The sequence below is a fragment of the Pan paniscus genome, chromosome 5 (genome assembly GCF_029289425.2).
Source record: "Pan paniscus chromosome 5, NHGRI_mPanPan1-v2.0_pri, whole genome shotgun sequence".
NCBI classification, from domain to species: Eukaryota; Metazoa; Chordata; class Mammalia; order Primates; family Hominidae; genus Pan; species Pan paniscus.
In genome coordinates, this window is record NC_073254.2 from 164,161,052 (window position 1) to 164,181,279 (window position 20,228).

Here is a 20,228-nt window from a genome sequence, read left to right on the forward strand (position 1 = left end):
AATGCTCAAAAAGTTATAGATTTTGGAGCATTTCAGATTTCAGATTTTCAGATTAGGAATGCTCAATCTGTATTATTATTATTATATTTTACAAAGAGCATGGGTTGCTTTCATAATCAGAAGGAGATATTTTACAATAAAATAGTTGGAAGAAAGATATTTAAAACCTCAAGTAATTGAGTAATGCACAGGTATTAGTGTTCACTTATGATCATAGATGAGACAGAAAATAAACTGTTAGTAGTGTAATTAACACATGGCATCATTTATACAAATAGTTACTGAATCTACATTAGTTATTTGAGGGAATTTAAATCACATGAATACATGACCATAGGTAACATATACAAAGTGCTCACTCTCTGCCAGGTGCTAGTCTTAAGAGCTTTACATGGCTTACCTCATTTAATCCCCTCTACTATCCTATGAGGTAATTATTTATACATGGAGAAGACCAGGTATAGAGAAGATGGCCTACAACAATACAGAACATAGCAGAGGCTTGAAAAGCACTCTTCGATTAAGAATTGCACTCATCTGTTCAGAATTGCCCTAACTGCTGAGAACCCTGAAACCAGTGAGGAAACCCAGGCAAGACCCAGTAGCGGGAGAGTTGAGATCTGGATATGTCTCCACATAATTCCCCAGGCTTGAACACTTAGCCCCTCTCCTATACGTCCCTGAGTAGATGTGGAGTTCTAAACTGATTCTACAGCTCTGAAAAGAAGTGTCCTGATTGCCATTAACATTTTGAAGGGGGTTAGTAAGGCCATAATAAGCTTCTGAAATTCCTTAGAAACCTAGTTCACATCCCACTAATTTTTGCTCTTTTTAGCATGGCATCAGGAAACTTCTCTGGTCCAGTCTTTGATGATGAAGGAAACTTTGGGATGTGGCAGTGGAGTTGTGTTTTTTGGGAAGTTGCACTGTGCCTACATACTGTTTATTTTGGTGAGCTGAATGATAGACTTGTGATACACTTCAAACTATCCACTTCCATTTAAAAACTGGCTCTTCAAGTTCTCAAAACCTCTTATCAGACTGAAACTCAGCCAAGGTTAAAACTGCCAAGTATCTCTGTACTTTCCTGACCCCACTGCTCAAGGACTCCTATTTAGCACACTGTATTATCGAACAGCTTTTGCAGAGTCTTTGTGTGGAAGCTGTGTGTGTGTGTGAGATAATCTTTTTTTAACATCTTTTTTTTCTCCTCACCATAAGTATGACCACAGTCTTCAAAAAACAAACAAACAAAAAAGAAGCGCTGTCTTCAGACATGTTAAGAAACATGTGCTTTTAAAAAATGTGTACGCTTTATATTAACTTTTACATACAATATGAGTAGAATATCACAAAGGTCTACTGAATTAAAATCAAGATATTAATATATACCTTAAGTCACAATTATTGGATAGGTGACATACTTCATAAGGACAACTGTTTGGTTCACGTTGCTTATGTTTGTGTTTTAAAATCATAGCAATAAACTTTTGTTTTAAATGCACGAGAATTTACTTTCCAGAAATTATAATTTATCCATGATTCACAGCAGCCTCCAAGTCTTCTTTAAAGAAGAATACACCTTAAGGAGCATGGAGAAACCCAAGGAGAGGTGTATCAGGTAGCTTTGTCCGTATAACAAGCCACCCCCAAATAACAATTTTCTATTTCTCATGGGTGCAAGGATTAAATGAGATAATCCATGTAAACCTTCCACAACAGTCTCTGGCAGATAGTAAGCACTTGTGATTCTTCTACGGATCTCACCTGGACTCAGTCATGCAGCTGTAGAGGTGGGTCAGCTGGGGGCTAGCCTAGCTCTCCGTGCGGTCTTCATCCTCCAGGAGGCTAGTCTGAGCTTTCTCACATAATGGTTTCAGTGTTCCCAGAGCAGATAAGCCCCAAGGTGCTAGTGCTGTTGAAGCCTCTGCTTGCTCCATGTTTCCTCCCATCCTCTTGGTCAAAGCAAGTCTCATGGCCAAGGGTAGAGAAACTGATTCAAAGGGTAGAGAGACCGACACCACTTCTTGATGGGAGGTGCTGCTAAGAATTTGTTGCCATTTGTTGTAATCAAGTATAGTCTATCTCTGACAAAAATTATTCACATTTCTTTTGCAAGAAAAATATGCTCCCTCCCATCCCAGGATTCCCCGAAGTCTCATCAGATTATAGTATTAGCCTTGAAGTCTAGAGACTTATGCCTGATCTGCATGAGATCTAGATACAGTTCAAACTCCTATCCATAAGAAGAGATAGCTCTTCTTATGCTGATCCTCTTGATCCCAAGACAATGAACAGGCTGTCTTTCCCATACACATCCAACATATAATGATGAGATAGGAAAAGGATAACAAAAGTAGACACCCCATTTAAAAAAAAAAAAGAGCCATTAACAGGATACATATGACAATCACTGGTCCATAGCAGTTCTGTCCAAGCACATGTTACCAGGTGCCCCTGATCCTGGGCTAGGCCATGTTCCTTGGTTAGGACCCAGCTCTGCTTTTCAGAAGTGGTTTCTTGGTTTATATTCCTCCACTGCTCTTGGCTCTACCCTCTGAAACTCTTCTTTTCCCACAACAAATGGCTTATTTTTGCTCCTAAATAGCTTCATTGGCCTAGATCCTGATCATAAAAAGTTGGGGACCCAGAGGCCTCTTTTCCTTTGAAAAGTCTTTGTATTTTTAGGCCAAGGTTGTGTGTGTGCTTTTTAGTAAAATTCTCTTAAAAACTTTGTGGATTTCCAAATACTCTAATTAGGCTCCATGCCCCTAAAACCTATGTTCATAATTGTTTTCATGTTAGACCTCTGTCTACTTCAGGCTGAGGATCAGGTTGTTTGAGACAACACACTTAGAGTCTTAGAGCTCACTTTGTCTAGCTGAGAAGGTCTACGAGGCAGCTTATTCAATTTTACCGAGGTCTAAGGCCATTTCTTACTTAGAATTGTTTCTTCCAGTTGAAGAGACTGGAGAGATAAAAAGTTTTTATTTTCCTATCTTGTGAGTTCTGGTTTCTCTCTATTTTCTCTAAATAATGCTTGCAAACTAGATGATTCAATTTTTAGTTTGTCTGTATTGTGCAGAACTTCTATGTAGTTATAGACACACTCAAAATACTTTCATCATTGTCTGGAGATCTTTGCAGCGAGATGCAAAATTCATACCAACATTTTCAGCCTTTGGAGCTGCCATAGGCAACAGTGTTGCCAAGTGTTTGGCTGCCTATGATATGGGCTGCCTTTTGCCCTGACTGCTCTCGCAGTTTCCTCACTACTTCCACCCTCCTCTGACAGTCTGCATGCCATCTTTCCAGTTTTACTTAACAGTTACATCACTGCTTTTCACCTGCTGTCTGGTGCCAAAGCCAAGGTGGAATGTTTTAGGTTTCTGTTCTGGCAGCATGCCACTTCTAGGTACCAATTTTTCTGTCATTTAGCTTATGCTACATAAGAAGCTGCTACCCATTTTGGTGGTTTCAAACACAACGATTTATTATTTCTCACTATCCTGTTGATTGGCTGAGCAGTCTTCTGTTGGGCTCTCCGCGGCTCCTTCATTTTCAGTCTTTTGTTAGGTTAGCTGGTGGTTGTGCTCAGCCTCGAGTACTGCTCAGCTGGGCATCATCTTCCTGCAGGCTAGCCCAGGCTTCGTCATATAGTGGAATTAAGCTACCCAGTAGCAAGCCCTTTTGCACAAATGCTTTTCAAACCTCTGCTTGCATCATATTTGCTAATGTCTCAATGGTCAAAGCAAATCTCAGTCTCATAGCCACCCTCAGACTCAAGGAGTTGAGAAATAGTCTGTACCTCTTGATCAGAGAAGCTGCAAAGAATGTGTAGTAAGAACATTTTTATTTTTATTTTGAGACAGGGTCACGCTGTCATCCAGGCTGGAGTGCAGTGGTGTGATCTTAGCTTACTGCAACCTCTGTGTCCCAGGTTCAAGCGATCTTCCAGCCTTAGCCTCCCGAGTAGCTGGGACTGCAGGTGTGCACCACCACACCCGGCTAATTTTTGTGTTTTTGTAGAGCTGGATTTTGCCCTGTTACCCAGGCTGATCTTGAACTCCTGAGCACAAGCGATCCACCCGCCTTGGCCTCCCAAGCCAGGATTACAGATGTGAGCCCCTGTGCCTGGTCAGAAAAGTTTTTTTTGCACCCTTTCACAAAGAGTATGTACAAATTCAAGGGGAAAGAATGGGGCCACCTAGGAGGTCAGATCAAGAATGTGGGATGAGAACAGATGCTCACCACGTCATGGAAATAATCTAATTGGTTGATGTATTCATGGTTCTGATACTATCTGGTACTACAATACTAACATTAGGCCAGGCACAGTGGCACACATCTGTAATTACAGCACTTTGGGAGGTTGAGGCAGAGGGGATCACTTGTGCTCCAGAGTTTGAGACCAGCCTGGGCAACAGGCAAAACCCCATCTCTACAAAAAATATAAAAATTAGCCCGCAGTCCCAGCTACTCGGGAGGCTGAGGCGGGTGGATCACTTGAGGCCAAGAGTTCGAGTCCAACCTGGCCAATGTAATGAAACCCTGTCTCTACTAACAATGCCAGACATTAGCTGAGCATGGTGACACACGCCTGTAGTTTCAGCTACTCAGGAGGCTTAGGCATTGCTAAACATAGGAGGCAGAGGCTGCAGTGAGCCATGATTGTGCCACTGTACTCCAGCCTGGGCAACAGAGCGAGACCCTGTGTCAAACAATAATAATAATGATAATATAGTAAAATTAGTAGTTATCATTTGTTGAAGTCTCAATATATGCTACTCTCATGAAAATGCTTTATCATGTTAGAATTGTATTGCTGTAAATGGAAATGGCAATTACATAAGAGTTTTTTTCCACTTTGCTAATAACATTTTCTTTTCTTCTGCCTCATCCTCCCGAGTAGCTGGGACTACAGGTATATGCCACCACGCCCAGCTGATTTTTGTATTTTCAGTAGAGATGGGGTTTCACCATGTTGGCCAGGCTGGTCTTGAACTCCTGAACTTAGGTGATCCACACACTTCGGCCTCTCAAAGTGCTGGGATTACAGACATGAGCCACCGCGCCCAGCCTTAATAACACTCTTTTAATCATTATTTGTATGTGAATACAATGAGCCTCTCTTTCCTCATCTTTACAGTGAAGGCACTGTGCAAGCTAGTCATTACAGGCTTTTTCTGCTCTCACCTTCTTTGATTTTACTTAACATGGTGGTTGGGTTGATTAAGGAAGGAACACAGTAAGTAGCTGCTCCTTACCCGCCTGACTTCCACACCCGTGGAGAAATAAGAAAGGAAAAGCAGTCAGAGGCCAAAGGGTCTCGTTAGTGACGGATAAAGACAAGGTTGGAAGATGTGGCTTACATCTGCGGGACTGTGCGTTCTGATCTTGAAGCCAGCATTAGCTGGATTTACCCTCCCTGGCCACAGCTGATGTCACCCACCCCACCCAGGGGTAGTGCAGAGACAACACAGGTTCTCTGCTAAACCCACTTTTAGGAAAAAGAAAGAAGTGGCTGGGCTACTGCAGACAGGTTCTTCTTTTAGATTCACTAATTAGATAAGCAACTCCATGCCCCTTTGCAGGAGGAGGTGGAGAGGGATGCCAGAGAAGGGAAGAAACAGAGCAGAGAATATTGCTCCTTAACAACACTAGCGCCTCCCGACCTAGCACCTCCTCACACTAGCGCCTCCCACCCTAACTCCCCCAACAGCTTCAATGCATGATTAAGTGGAAAGGGCATGAACTCAGGACAGATGTGAGTTTAAATCCCAGACTTCTCTCTTACTCACTGGGTGAACTTAACTTCTCCGAGACCCAGTTATTAGTAAATTGAAAATGATGTTACCCTCCTCCCAAGATTATTGTGAGGATTGTGGTGGATTTTACATCAGTTCTCCAGCACAATGACTGGTTTGGGGTGCACACAGTCTGTCACTGAGATTCGTTTTTCCTTCCTTGCTTTACGGAGTGGGCTTGATTCTAGAGGGCTGCAGACACACGCAGAAAGTTACTATTACAGAATGTTTGCTTCTCGAATGTCTTTGCTTGCCACAGTCTCTAAAGGGAGTGAGAAGACTGTCAGTGGTGAGTGGAGATAACTGAGGAAGGGTTTGCTATTTTAACTCCCAGGAAAGAGAAACATTTTAAATCAAATCAAGCTGATCTTTGAACACATGGTTGAAAGATGTTAATAATGGCCATTTGAGTCATCAATAAATTGTGTCTAATGCCCTCTTTTTTAAAAAGCGAGGAAGTGTGTCCAGGCATTTTAGAAGAGGATTTCCAACAAAGATAAGTAGATGCCTTTGACATTTGAAGGGAGAAACTTCAGTTACTGTAAAGGTTACTTACATGGAAAACCCTCATGCATTGATGATGTTGGATAACTCAGATATTTCCGTACCTTGTGTAAAAGATATCAGCCATATATAAGAATATTTTTTCTGGGAGAATTTAACAGGAGTAACCAGGCAATGAGACTAGAATAAGTGGCCCAAAGGACACTGTTTACAAGAAAGAGGAACAGATAAAGGAATGTAAAAATTCTTAACTGGTGTTATGAGTTGGAAAAGAAAAGGTCATTGATGATTCTGGAAACTCCATGGATTTCTCCCTTTAAAAGATACTTCATGGAATAGTTACAAAATATAAAGGAATTACTTAAAGGCATATATGTTTTCCAACTGGACTCAAAATCTATTCCCCATCATTTTTTAAACATAGATCTTTGCTGTATTTTCCAGGCAAAGTTTTGCTTCACATTCTAGGGCCAAAGGGAAATCAGATGTAAGAGTTACAACAACTGTTTTAGTTTGTAAATACTAATAGAGATACAAGTGGAAAAATTTGCACAGATGACTTGAGCCTTGAGCCTTGACCCTTGAGTGCTCCTGTCTTTACTTTCTCCCTTAGCTCATCTACTGGCTGGGAGCGGTGGCTCACGCCTGTAATCCCAGCACTTTGGGAGGCTGAGGCAGGCGGATCACAAAGTCAGGAGTTTGAGACCAACCTGGCCAATATAGTGAAACCCCATCTCTACTAAAAACACACAAAAAATTAGCCGGGTGTGGTGGTGCACACCTGTAATCCCAGCTACTCAGGAGGCTGAGGCAGGAAAATTGCTTGAACCCGGGAGGCAAAGGTGGCGGTGAGCCAAGATGGCACCACTGCACTCCAGCCTGGGTGACAGAGGGAGACTCCGTCTCAAAAAAAAGAAGAAAGAAAGCTCATCTACTGTCCTTTCCTGCTGTGACTTCTATGCACCTGACTGTAAAATTTACATCTCCAAGTATCTGTATTCTGTTATTTCAGAGAGTTAATAATTTTATGGATTTTTTTTGAAGTTGTGGTGACTTACTCCCTGTTTTTAGGACTGTAACAACTGAAGTGTTGCAATGTTGGGGAAACTCTGATATGAAGAAATTTGTGTGGGAAAGAAAGTAGTGATTCTAATGGTGACAGTATTTCCATGTGTTAATCCAATTCTAAGAATTAGATGCTAATAATTGTTCCTAATAGAAAAGCTCAATTAGGGAATACGTTTCCTATTAGACTAACGATTTTAAAAGAAGCCTTCTTGTGGGGAGTTTAGGAAAAAGAAGCTAGTGTAGCTTTGTGGATTACGGATGGATTCTCAAGTAGTCACACTTTTGGGATTTATATCTCAACTCCATAACTGTATGACTTTAGGCAAACTGCTTAAACTCATTAGGCCTCAAACCTGTAGACTGGGGATGATGATAATACCTCATAAGGAATAAATGGGTTAATACCTGCCCATTGCTGAGTACCGCATTTGGCATTTTACAAATGCTTAATAAATGTTCACTGTAGAGCAGAATGTATGAAACCTACACAGGAGTAGCTGCTTTGATTTCCCGTGCATTTCTACAGAAAGCATCTGAAAGCATATTGCTAAAAGTGAAATCCCAACTACCCACTGGCTGTTTATCAACTGTGCATATCAAACTGCCTTTTTCTCTTCACACACTGGCAGAAAATTCTGATTAAGGAAACTGAAAAGCGAATTATGTCAGAGGGCATCAAATGAGTAAAGTGATTGAAAAGTAGAGGCTGTCTCCTCCAGCAATGGTTTGAATAACTCCTACCTGCTTTCTGCTTTAGAGCAAAGAGAAAACAAGAGACATTTAAAAATTATTTCTTCTAGCCTCAGACTTTTATCGTTATAAACCATTTCAATTAATACTCTTCAGCCTTTCAAATTTTGCTTTGAATGAGCCCTAAGACAATATTAAATGCGTTCTTGCCTAATGCACTTTAAGATACGATACAAGCTTTTTTTTTTTTTTTTTAATTAACTTCGGAGCAGCCAGAAAATTAGAGCTATTCATTAGGAACTTTTTAGTTTTAACCTGTAATGTTTTGATGTTCAAAGAATAGTGTTTCCCTCTGTATTAGTCTGTTTTCATGCTGCTGATAAAGACATATCTGAGACTGGGCAATTTACAAAAGAAAGAGGTTTAATGGACTTACAGTTCCACGTGGCTGGGGAGAACTTATAATCATGGTGAGGCAATGGTGAGGCATGGTGAATGCAAGGAGGGGCAAGTCACATCTTATGTGGATGGCGGCAGACAAAAAGAGAATGAAGAGGATGCAAATCAGAAACCTCTAATAAAACCATCAGATCTCATGACACTTATTCACTACCACCAGAACAGCATGGGGGAAACCGCCCCCATGATTCAGTTATCTCCCACCGGATCCCTCGCTCAACGCGTGGGAATTATGGGAGTACCATTCAAGATGAGATTTGGGTAGGGACATAGAGCCAAACCATATCACCCTCTTAGATGTGTCATTTTAAAAATCAAGAAACAGAACACTGGTTTTACTCAGTTGAGTGAAATTATTGTTTATGAACCTGTTGGGGAAAGTCCATTTGTTGTTCTTTAAGGGCTGTGTTACTATGGGGTATGCTAGAAAGGAACTGCTAAATTACAGTGACACTCTACCTGTGGAATTTCTAGGTGCCTCTGGTAGCGGGGATGTGTGGGCAGGAGGGACTGGATGAGGTGGTTGAGAAAGGGGTACACAGGGTGACCCCATGGGGCTGTGCAGGTTGTGATCTCACCACAGATGAGAGAGACTGGCAATCCAACCATGCTCAGCTCACCAGGCTGCATGCCCTTGGGCAGGGCTTTATCCACCAGAGAAAGGGCCCTTTCCTAGCTTTCACAAAGATACTATATAAGCCCAACACAAAACCTCATTAAGGCACCCTATAGACCAATAGTGGACCTTCTGATTTGTAATAATCACTTTAATCATATGTTTACAATTGGTATAAAATTAGGACATAGGAGGTATGTCATAGAATCTGAAAATCAGAACCTGGGTACTGTGCGTAAGTCCTGTATGGAGTGTATATCTTGGGGACAGGGTCTGTTTTGCTTCTGAAATAGCCGAATTCCATTTGCAAAGACTCTCTTTCTTTCTTTCTCTTTCTCTTTCTGTGTGTGTGTGTATCTACAAGCTGATCTCCATAATAAGCTTCACAAGGTTTGCTGAGTGCCTTGAGCTGCTCTGTATTGCATATTCCCATGTCTGAAAATTTCTCACTACTTGTAAAAATACTTTAACATCTTGCTGTGAAACAGGAAAGGGTTTTGTTTACTGGTTTTGGCAAAATTTGCTTAATGCATATATTAGTCTTTTGGGGCTGCCTAATAAAGCTTCTCCTTTATGATCAGAGAGATACTATGTATGTCATTTTAAATTATTCCCTGATAGGCATGTTGGGAACAATGACTTTCACAATTGTTCTTTGTAGCATCCAGTGTCTTGGTTATTTATGTGTGATATGGTTTGGCTGTGTCCCCACCAAATCTCAACTTGAATTGTATCTCCCAGAATTCCCATGTGTTGTGGGAGGGACCCAGGGGAAGGTAATTGAATCCTGGGGATTGGTCTTCCCTGTGCTATTCTCGTGATAGTGAATAAGTCTCATGAGATCTGATGGGTTTATCAGGGGTTTCTGCTTTTGCTCCTTCCTCATTTTCTCTTGCCACCACAATGTAAGAAGTGCCTTTCACCTCCCACCATGACTCTGGGGCCTCCCCAGCCATGTGGTACTATAAGTCCAATTAAACCTCTTTTCTTCCCAGTCTTGGGTATGTCTTTATCAGCAGTGTGAAAATGGACTCATACAATGTGATTGTCACCTCCACTCTTTGGTCTTCTGAGGTAGGTGGAAACCTGCTTTCTGAATTGTTCCTTCCTGATATGACAGAAAATTTTAAGATTCCATGTGCCAAATATAGTAGGCTCTTCAAAGCAGGATCTAGGTCTCAATGGCTAGAATATTTAACTAATAGAATATCACCATCCTTCCTTGTTCCCTGTGAATGCTATCAGAGTATTTATTCATGTACCTGAGGGTGCCTCATCATAGTAAGCTCAGTCTTCAATTTTATTCATACTCCCATGCCTGCAATAATTGTAATTTTCCATCATAAAATGAAGGGATCAGAATAAACTATTTCAAACATTCTTGATTCCTTTTCCTTTTGAGCTTCAGAGATTGTTTTTATGAAAGTGAGTTTTCAGCTGACTTTCTTATTTAGCCTCCATACCAGGGAGCCAGAAGGCAGTGCTTATGAAAGCCACCATCTTTCCAGTGGGGGAGAGAGGCCAGTAGCTACCCCTTTTCCTTCTCTATCAGGTTTTTGCTCATCGAGATTGCCCCCAAGCTAGGAATTATTATAAGTTCTCCAGAATTGCATGATAATTATGAATAAAAAGCTGACATGGGCCAGCTGCAGTGGCTCATGCCTGTAATCCCAGAACTTTGGGAGGCTGAGGCAGGTGGATCACCTGAGATCAAGAGTTTGAGACCAGCTTGGCCAACATGGTGAAACCCCATCTCTGCTAAAAACACAAAACTTAGCTGAGTGTGTGGTGCATGCCTGTAATTCAAGCTACATGGGAGGCTGAGGCAGGAGAATCACTTGAACCCGGGAGGCAGAGGTTGCAGTGAGCTGAGATAGTACCAATGCACTCCAGCCTGGGCAACAGAGCAAGACCACCTCAAAAAAAAAAAAAAAAAACCAAAAACTGACATGGTAGGTATCTGTGGAATGGGTCACAAATTTGAGTATGCATTATAATCACCTGGAGATCATCCTAGGCCTACCGCAGGCATCTGTAATCTTTGAAGCTCTCCAGATGATTCTGTCACCTCTTGCAGACCGAGGACCACTGAGCTACCATCATCTCTTTGTTCCTTTGTTTTCTCTTACACAAAACTTTATTGCTCAATGAAAAAAGGCTTAAGCAATACCCCCTTCCTTCCTTATTGGATCTAGTTTTCAGTACAGATTATATGCATGCCTGAAAAGAAAATTAGAAAGCAGAAGCAGATTTTTGGTAGTTGGTTGTCAATTTTCTTTTGAATTCTTCACCTCCATGCAAATTGAAGCAGGACTTATTTTTAGCAACTTGATGAATGCAATTTACCAAAGTTTATTACATTATCTTTTATTATAATAAGACAGGAAGGTCAGTGGAATTGTCTGATTTTTCTTTCTCATTTACCATAGTTCTCTTTCTAGGAACTCATAGTACAGAATCAAGCTATGGGATATATAGGTTATTTTGATGCTCCATTTGTGCCCACTTCTATATTTTTGTATAACTTCAGTAGTGTGTACACTTTTAACCTTTTTGGAGACATTCTTAGGAATAGCAGTCTCTTCGTTGACTTTCTGTTGTAGTTTTCCTAATGTTTGCTCCCTGGTGACCAGGAGACCTTCTATGTCAGTGCAGACAACTCATCCAAGGCTGGCTGAGCCAAGAAAGGTGGGCAGGAAGGCCAGGTGAAGGCCCCCTTCCCTCCTTCTTTACCACACCTCAATAGAGAATCTTTACGTCTCCTGTACCCTTTCTTTTTCTCTTATTAGCACATTATGGACTTGCACCTTCACATGAGCTTGGGCCCTTACCTGATTTATAATTTGCTATCTATGACTTTATGGTTGTTCAATCTTGAGAAGGAATGACTGTCCCTGGACATCTTCCAAAACCATTTTCTATATGGTTGAATTGTACTTGACTCTTCATATTGTGATGAGATGATTTCCCCCAATAGCTTTTTAATGGCTGTAGGAGAGCAATACAGAGCACAGGACCTGTCTAGGATGAGCAGGATACATACAAATGATCCCTAGTGTCCCAGGGCATGGCACAGTCCCTTATCTACCCATTTCCTTCCATTGAAGTGCCTTGCAAGGCTTGGCCAACATGTAAGGAAGGAAGGCATCTCTCACCTATTCTTGCCTTGTTCATCAAAATGCATCCATCCCATCTCATCCACTTGTTGCATGGTAGACTATATTGGGTACTAACTTAAGCAGATGGGTACAGCTCAACTCTACGCAAACTAGCTAATGTGCTTTCCCCAGGTAGCATAAAATGTTAACTTGATTGCCATGCATAGACTTTTAAAAGTTGCTAAGGAGTTAGTCCTTTAAACGAATAGTATTTATTGTTTTGTGGGGGTTTTTTAATTATGAAATGTGTGTGGACATTACAAAAATTTTGGAAAATACAGAAAAGCAAAAGGAAGCAATTTAAACCATGTGTAATTCCACAACTCAAAGAAAACTATAATTAACACTTTGATGTGTATTACTCAAGTTTCTGTTTCAGAATGCTGCACATTCTCTTTCTCCATAACTACTTTTTATGCCTAACAGAGTATATATGCTTTTCATGCCATTAGATAGCCTTCTAAACTCTGTGACTTATGTAGAAGCCAGGACCTCATTATTGTGCATTTAACTTATTTCTGAATTTCTGTAAAAACAAGGTGGTGATGAAAATATTTAGAGCAATGAGTTTCATACACTTTTGCATTATATCTTTAGAATAAATGCACATATGTCAAAACAAATGCACACTTGAAAAGCTTTTGATACATATTACTAAACTGACTTCCAGAAAGATTCTATCAATTACCAATTTTTTAAAATAATGAATAGACTTTGTTTGCAAAATCATTAAGTTGCAAAAGCAAAGACACCACAGGAGTTTTAAATTAGACTTTTTTTTAATCTAGAAAAAAAATTTAATGTGCTTGCTTAGTTCAGCAGAAGCTGAGAGAGGTCTCAGGACCCTGAACAATAATACTGATTTTATTATTTTATCTTATTTTATGTTTTTAAGTTCTGGGGTACACGTGCAAGATGCGCAGGTTTGTTACAGAGGTAAACATGTGCCATGGTGGTTTGCTGCACAGATCATCCCGTCACCTAGGTTTTAAGCTCAGCATGCATCAGCTCTTTTTCCTAATGCTCTCCCCTCCCCCGCCCTTCCCCGACAGGCCCCACTGTGCGTTATTCCCCTCCCTGTGTCCAGGTGTTCTCATTGTTCACCTCCCACTTATAAGTGAGAACATGCAGTGTTTGGTTTTCTGTTCCTGCATTAGTTTGCTGAGGATAATGGCTTCCAGCTTCATCCATGTCCCTGCAAAGAACATGATCTCATTCCTCTTTATGGCTGTATAGTACAGTCTAACATTGATGGGCATTTGGGTTGGTTCCGTGTCTTAGCTATTGTGAATAGGGCTGCAGTGAACATTCACATGCATGTGTCTTTATAATAGAATGATTTATATTCCTTTGGGTATATACCCAGTAATGGGATTGCTGGCTCAAATGGTGTTTCCAGTTCTAAATCTTTGAGGAATTGCCACACTGTCTTCCACAATGGTTGAACTAATTTACGTTCCCACCAACAGTGTAAAAGCATTCCTATTTCTCCACAACCACCACCAGCATCTGTTGTTTCTTGACATTTTAATAGTCACCATTCTGACTGGCATGAGATGGAATTACCAGTATGTTTTGAGAGTTCCCAGAATCCTTACCCATTTGAAAAAGTATTGTTTTTAAAAAATTCCTGCTAACTTTATGGGCAAGAAAATTCTCAGCAGTTTAATTTGCATTTCCTTGTTTAATACAGAAGTCTTTTGTGACTATATTTTTATACTTTTGCTAAAGATTATTTAGTGCACTGGTTAAGTGGTGCTATTCTAACGCCTGAGTGTTCACTTACTGATGACCTTGAGTAAATTCCTTGATCTCCCTATGCTCACACCCACTCTGATAATGGCAGTACCTACTCATAGAATCTGTATGAAGACTAAAGAGGGTATCACATGAAAGATGCCTAGAAAATATCAGGCATATATAACATACGTTTATGTTCTCTGTCATTTACATCTTCTCTGAATTGCTTCACTGTCTTTGGGTAAGTAGATTTTTTGGTAGCTTAGAAATATATATATTAAGTATCTTAACCTCTTGTCTGTCATATATTATAATTTCTCCCCAGTTGGTGGTTTGTCTTTCAATTTTGTTCAAAGTGAGGAAACAGTTGAATATCAAGAAATTCAGACCAGGTGAAGGCATAGTTTTGGTCCAGGGTGGATCTTTTTTCTGCCTGTCAACCATACTGCTAGGAGAATCACCTTCCCCATCAGTGAGAAGGTCTGGTATTGATTATAGCCACCAGATATCAGAAATGGCACTTTAAGCAGCTTACATCGTTACATTAAAAATCACCATCATAGAATAAAACTTCTGCTTAATTTATGTAAATAATGATCATGGTAGATGAAAGGCCGTGGTTAATATTTCATCATTTTCCATTTACCACCAAATCCAACTCATCAGCATTCCATTAGTGGTGATATAAAATTAATTACTTCAACTTGAAAGAAGCTTTTAATTTGAGACCAAGAACCCTGATAGATTGCATAACCATTAAGTGTTACTACTTTTCCCCTGTTTGCTGCAAATTGGGTAGTAGAAAAAGAATCTTTCTCATCATGAAGTCTTGTGTATAAACGCAAGATGTTCCCTATATTAGCATATATACATGCTACTAAAAATGAAAGTTTTTCACTTCACTGAAAAGCAATATGAACATAGAGACTATTAATTAGCCTTACTAAGCAGAGGAATTACCAGAACCATCCTTGTAAAAACATGAACATTCTGCTTGAGCTGCCAACTTGTTTCAAAAAGCTATTAAAAGTGGGCAAACATTGCTGCTACATGATGAATGAATGGGAGTGTGTTGTATTATTGCTACTAGGCCACGTATGATTGGAATTTTCCACATAAAAGCATTTTAAAAAGCAGTGTTATTTACGATGCTTATCATTAGGGAATGATATTGAGAAGAGGAGTAAGGAAACCTCAACTTCTAAATTTTACACTTAGATTTCTGTATTTTGTTGTCATTTTACTTCAAGCATGTTTTACTTTTACAACATCTTCAAGAGAAAAAAATTTAAATCATGATTTGCATGGTAACTGTTTTAAGAGTTGTTAGTGTGTACAGGAGGGGATGCTTCCCAGTGCCGAAATAGACACAAAATAGGCAACATTTAGATGTTGGCCCCAAAGCCTTGTAGATTATCCTCAATTAAAAATACTTAGGTTTGCAAGTCTTTCTTCTTCTTTTTTCTTTTTTTTTTCTGTGTCTGTTTTAATTTGCAATGATTGGAAAACATAAAGAAATGAAAAGAGATGGTTTCCCAATGCAATCTAAAATTTTCACACACCAGGGCCTGTTGTGGGGTGGGGGGAGGGGGGAGGGATAGCATTAGGAGATATACCTAATGTAAATGACGAGTTAATGGGTGCAGCACACCAACATGGCACAGGTATACATATGTAACAAACCTGCACGTTGTGCACATGTACCCTAGAACTTAAAGTATAATAAAATATAAATAAATAAATAAATAAATAAATAAAATTTTAAATTGCTGATTGAGTTCTGCGCGGCTATGATATTGAACTGCAGGTGCCTATAGGCCTTAAAACACAACTGTTTCATGTTGTTCAGTCATCTTATTTCTTTCCTTGTAAGCAAAATGTCAGAACATTTAGCTCCTTTAGTGCACTTATTGCCCACACCGAGGAATACAAAATTGGGACTGCTGAGTAAAATGTTTAAGTTTCAATCCCTTGAAGGCAAATATTTGACTCTCAATAGAGAAATTTAACTTCATTATCTCTACTTGCAGGCAAAATGAAAGACCGGCTAGCAGAACTTCTGGACTTGTCCAAGCAATATGACCAGCAGTTCCCAGACGGGGACGATGAGTTTGACTCGCCCCGCGAGGACATCGTGTTCGAGACGGACCACATCCTGGAGTCCCTGTACCGAGACATCCAGGACATTCAGGATGAAAACCAGCTGCTGGTGGCCGACGTGAAGCGTCTGGGAAAGCAGAACGCCCGCTTCCTCACGTCCATGCGGCGCCTCAGCAGCATCAAGCGCGACACCAACTCCATCGCCAAGGCCATCAAGGCCCGGGGCGAGGTCATCCACTGCAAGCTGCGCGCCATGAAGGAGCTGAGCGAGGCGGCTGAGGCCCAGCACGGCCCGCACTCGGCAGTGGCGCGCATTTCGCGGGCGCAGTACAACGCGCTCACCCTCACCTTCCAGCGCGCCATGCACGACTACAACCAGGCCGAGATGAAGCAGCGCGACAACTGCAAGATCCGCATCCAGCGCCAGCTGGAGATCATGGGCAAGGAAGTCTCGGGCGACCAGATCGAGGACATGTTCGAGCAGGGTAAGTGGGACGTGTTTTCCGAGAACTTGCTGGCCGACGTGAAGGGCGCGCGGGCCGCCCTCAACGAGATCGAGAGCCGCCACCGCGAACTGCTGCGCCTGGAGAGCCGCATCCGCGACGTACACGAGCTCTTCTTGCAGATGGCGGTGCTGGTGGAGAAGCAGGCCGACACCCTGAACGTCATCGAGCTCAACGTACAAAAGACGGTCGACTACACCGGCCAGGCCAAGGCGCAGGTGCGGAAGGCCGTGCAGTACGAGGAGAAGAACCCCTGCCGGACCCTCTGCTGCTTCTGCTGTCCCTGCCTCAAGTAGCAGGCCGGCCCGGGCCGCCACCGCCCATCCCAGACCATGGAGCGCGCTGGGAAGGACGCACCAAAGCCGGGAGCTCTGTCCTGCAGGGAGTTGCCCCAACCCTTTCCGGAACTCAGTCTTTAGAAAAGAAACGCCAGGTTCAAGAATTGCAAACCAGCCCGTGCTTGGAAAGATGGTTAGTTGATACCGTCCGATGATTCTTCAGTAAAGATAGATTCCCACAAAGTTGTGCAATGTCATTATATGACACCTTGCACTCTTACCGTCTTGACAGAAGCCGAGTAAGGAACTGACGTTGTATCTGACTGTAGGGTGAATGTCTGAGGCCTGCCTCCTAATAAAGACTCAAGGAGGAAGTCAATTGGGCATCTGCTAATAGAATGAACTCATGATGGAAACTTCAGTTCATTTACTTTGTCCTGAAAATTCCCTGGTTCTGTTCCATTTTGAGCGAAATTGGCCTTGGGAAAAACCACGTTCTTCCTTTCCGATTCTTCATCCGGTCTACGCTATGCAATTCCTCCCCAAATATAGATCTTATTTCTGCTCATTTCCCCTACTTATTAAAATCACACCAAACACTTACTATTTTCTTATCTCTTTCACTTTTTAAATATCTTTCACCAGGTTATATTTTGGTATTATTTTTCCAAACATTTTTAAGCACTGAATATCGAACAAGCACTCAAATTGAAGTATCAGTCATGTTTTGTGTATTTTTCGCTGATAAAAATTATTTAACATTTATATTTTTACTTGATTACATATGCACACATATGTAAATGTAAAATACTAATATTCACTAATGTATGTACATAATGATCAATTGGTTTAACTTCTTTTATGTAAGTATGGTATATAAATTTCAAGACGAACACTTTTCTGGCTCTTGGTGTTGGTTTGCTTGTTTTGAGTTTGTTTCACTCCAGTTTGCCCCTTCCTAGTCCAGTTTGGGTCAAACTTCATGTTAAACAACTCTGCATTGGTTATGGCGGTAGACATATGGCGGTAGAAAATGTATACGGAGCTAGAGACAACTAACATTCTTGGAAATACTGCTTTTGTTTTACTGTGGACCATTCCTTCCATGCATTGAAATGGAGAAATTCAAAGTAAAAGAATTCTGTTTTTCAAGCAAGCTTAATAAACATTACATTATACACATATTTTTATACATTTCTGGCTTGACCATTTAGTTTACTTTCTCAATTATTGTTAAAATTTTTCTTTTTCCTTTTTTTTTTTTTTTTTGAGATGGAGTCTCACTCTGTTGCCCAGGCTGGAGTGCAGTGGCAGGATCTCGGCTCATTGCAACCTCTGTCTCCCAGGTCCAAGCAATTCTCCTGACTCAGCCTCCTGAGTAGTTGGGACTATGGGTGTGTGCCACCATGTCTGGCTAATTTTTTGTGTTTTTAGTAGAGACGGTGTTTCACCGTGTTAGCCAGGATGGTCTTGATCTCCTGACCTCGTGATCCGCCCACCTCAGCCTCCCATAGTGCTGGGATTACAGGCGTGAGCCACCGCGCCTGGCCTTTTTTTTCCCCCTTTTGAGACAGGGTCTCCCTTTGTCACCCAGGCTGAAGTGCAGTGGCATAATCATGGCTTACTGCAGCCTTAAACTCCCAGGCTCAAGTGATCCTCCCACCTCAGCCTACAAATAGCTGAGACTACAGATATGTGCCACCATGCCCGGCTAATTTTTGTATTTTCTGTAGAGACAGGGTTTGCCATGTGGCCCAGGCTGGTCTCAAACTTGTGAGCTTGAGCAATCCGCCCACCTTGGCCTCCCAAAGTGCTGAGATTACAGGCCTGAGCCCTGACCCTGGACAAATTTTTTTCTACTAGCTACTGAGGCTGCCACATCTGGATGGAACTGAGTGGAGGGGGAAAAGAATGAAAAACTCAAAAGAATTCCCATGAGGGTGTCTTGCTTTCTCTCCTGAGTTGCAATACTTTGGCAAAATCATCAGGCTTTAGAGATATGGTGTAGTCTGCAAACTTTTTAATGCCCTTACCCACATTTACCATGTTTCCTGGCCTTCCTCTGTGTCAACTCTTAGCTCTTCCTAATCATTATTTAATACATGAGTGAGTTTAGTAGTGATCATATTTCTCAGGTCCTTTAGAAGCTGGAATTTTAAAAGAATTAGAAGGAGGAGTATGTGAATTCTTTGGAGCTCACTGCCTGACTTGCTTATGACCAGGAAAATCTATCCCCTGTATCTAATTTTAATTTCATGGTTAAATTTGAGAATTGTGGAAACCAAGTTCCACAAGGCTATTCTCAGATTTCTCCCAATTTCTTTTTCAGCTAACTCCAAGGATATGTATCACCTTTGACTTAATTTGCTTTCTCTAAGGGAAAGGGGAAAAAATGTTCACATAGCTCCACTGCAATGTTTTTTGTAATAGAGGAGAGATATTGTAAATAGAGACTGCCAGCCAGTTTCCACAAAAAAATGAAGAGTTCATAAATTTGACATGTTTGAACCCATAAAGCATTTTCTTTGCTTGGAACCATTATAAAAGTAAGTGAGTTTTCAGGCTCTATATACATTTTAATTTCTCACGTTTTATATTGGAGAGTTCGGTACAGACTGTCCATTACTGCACCAAAAGAATGAGTGAACTGTTACCTATAGAGAAAGAACACTTCTTCTTCCTGCTGTTTGGGAACCATCTCAGTGTGGCATAATGGTTAGGAGTACAGATTCCAGATCCTGTTTCTTAGATTTAAATCTTGACTCTGCCACATACTAGCTGTCTGACTGAACCTTGGTTTCTCTGTGCTTCAGTTTCCTCATCTGTAAAATGGAGATAATAGTACTTACCTCATAGAGCTGTTGTGAAAAGTGATGACTGAATATGTAAAAGCACCTAGAACAGTGCCTGGCACATGCTAAGTGCTTTGTTCATTATTGTTGTTATTATGTAATTTTCTCTCAGACTGAGAGCACTGTTAGTGATCCAAGTAAATTTATAGTTTTTAAGTACAGAGGAAAAATAAAGCCTATTTTTTGTTAACAGTCTTAATAAATAATAAAATGGAATAAAGAAACCAAGACCCCATCTTCTGTGAATATTAGGGCTTTTGTTTTTTGACAGTCATAAAGATGTTTTTGCTATGGCATTTCTATCCCTGTGTATATCCAAACATGTCCTGAAGAAGAAATGAGATGTTCCACCAAAAACACGTAAGCAGGAAGCAGCTGTTCTGCTCAGCTTGGCAGGTGTTCTTTCCTAATTCTTCCCAAGCTGTGAGTCAGAAAGTCCTGGAAGGAGTTGTA

General features: G+C 41.0%; 1 protein-coding gene across 2 annotated transcripts in view; it reads left to right on the forward strand.

Annotated features, from left to right (window-relative positions):
* The window catches only part of STX11 (syntaxin 11), a 47,731-nt gene extending 29,913 nt beyond the window's left edge, over positions 1 to 17,818 (forward strand). For both annotated transcript variants that reach the window (XM_034963029.3, XM_003811540.7), the window contains exon 2: positions 16,073 to 17,818. In XM_034963029.3, coding sequence (XP_034818920.1) covers positions 16,073 to 16,941 — 869 coding nt within the window. In that variant the 3' untranslated portion in view covers positions 16,942 to 17,818. The remainder of the gene's footprint in view (positions 1 to 16,072) is intronic.
* The last annotated feature ends 2,410 nt before the right edge of the window (positions 17,819 to 20,228 follow it).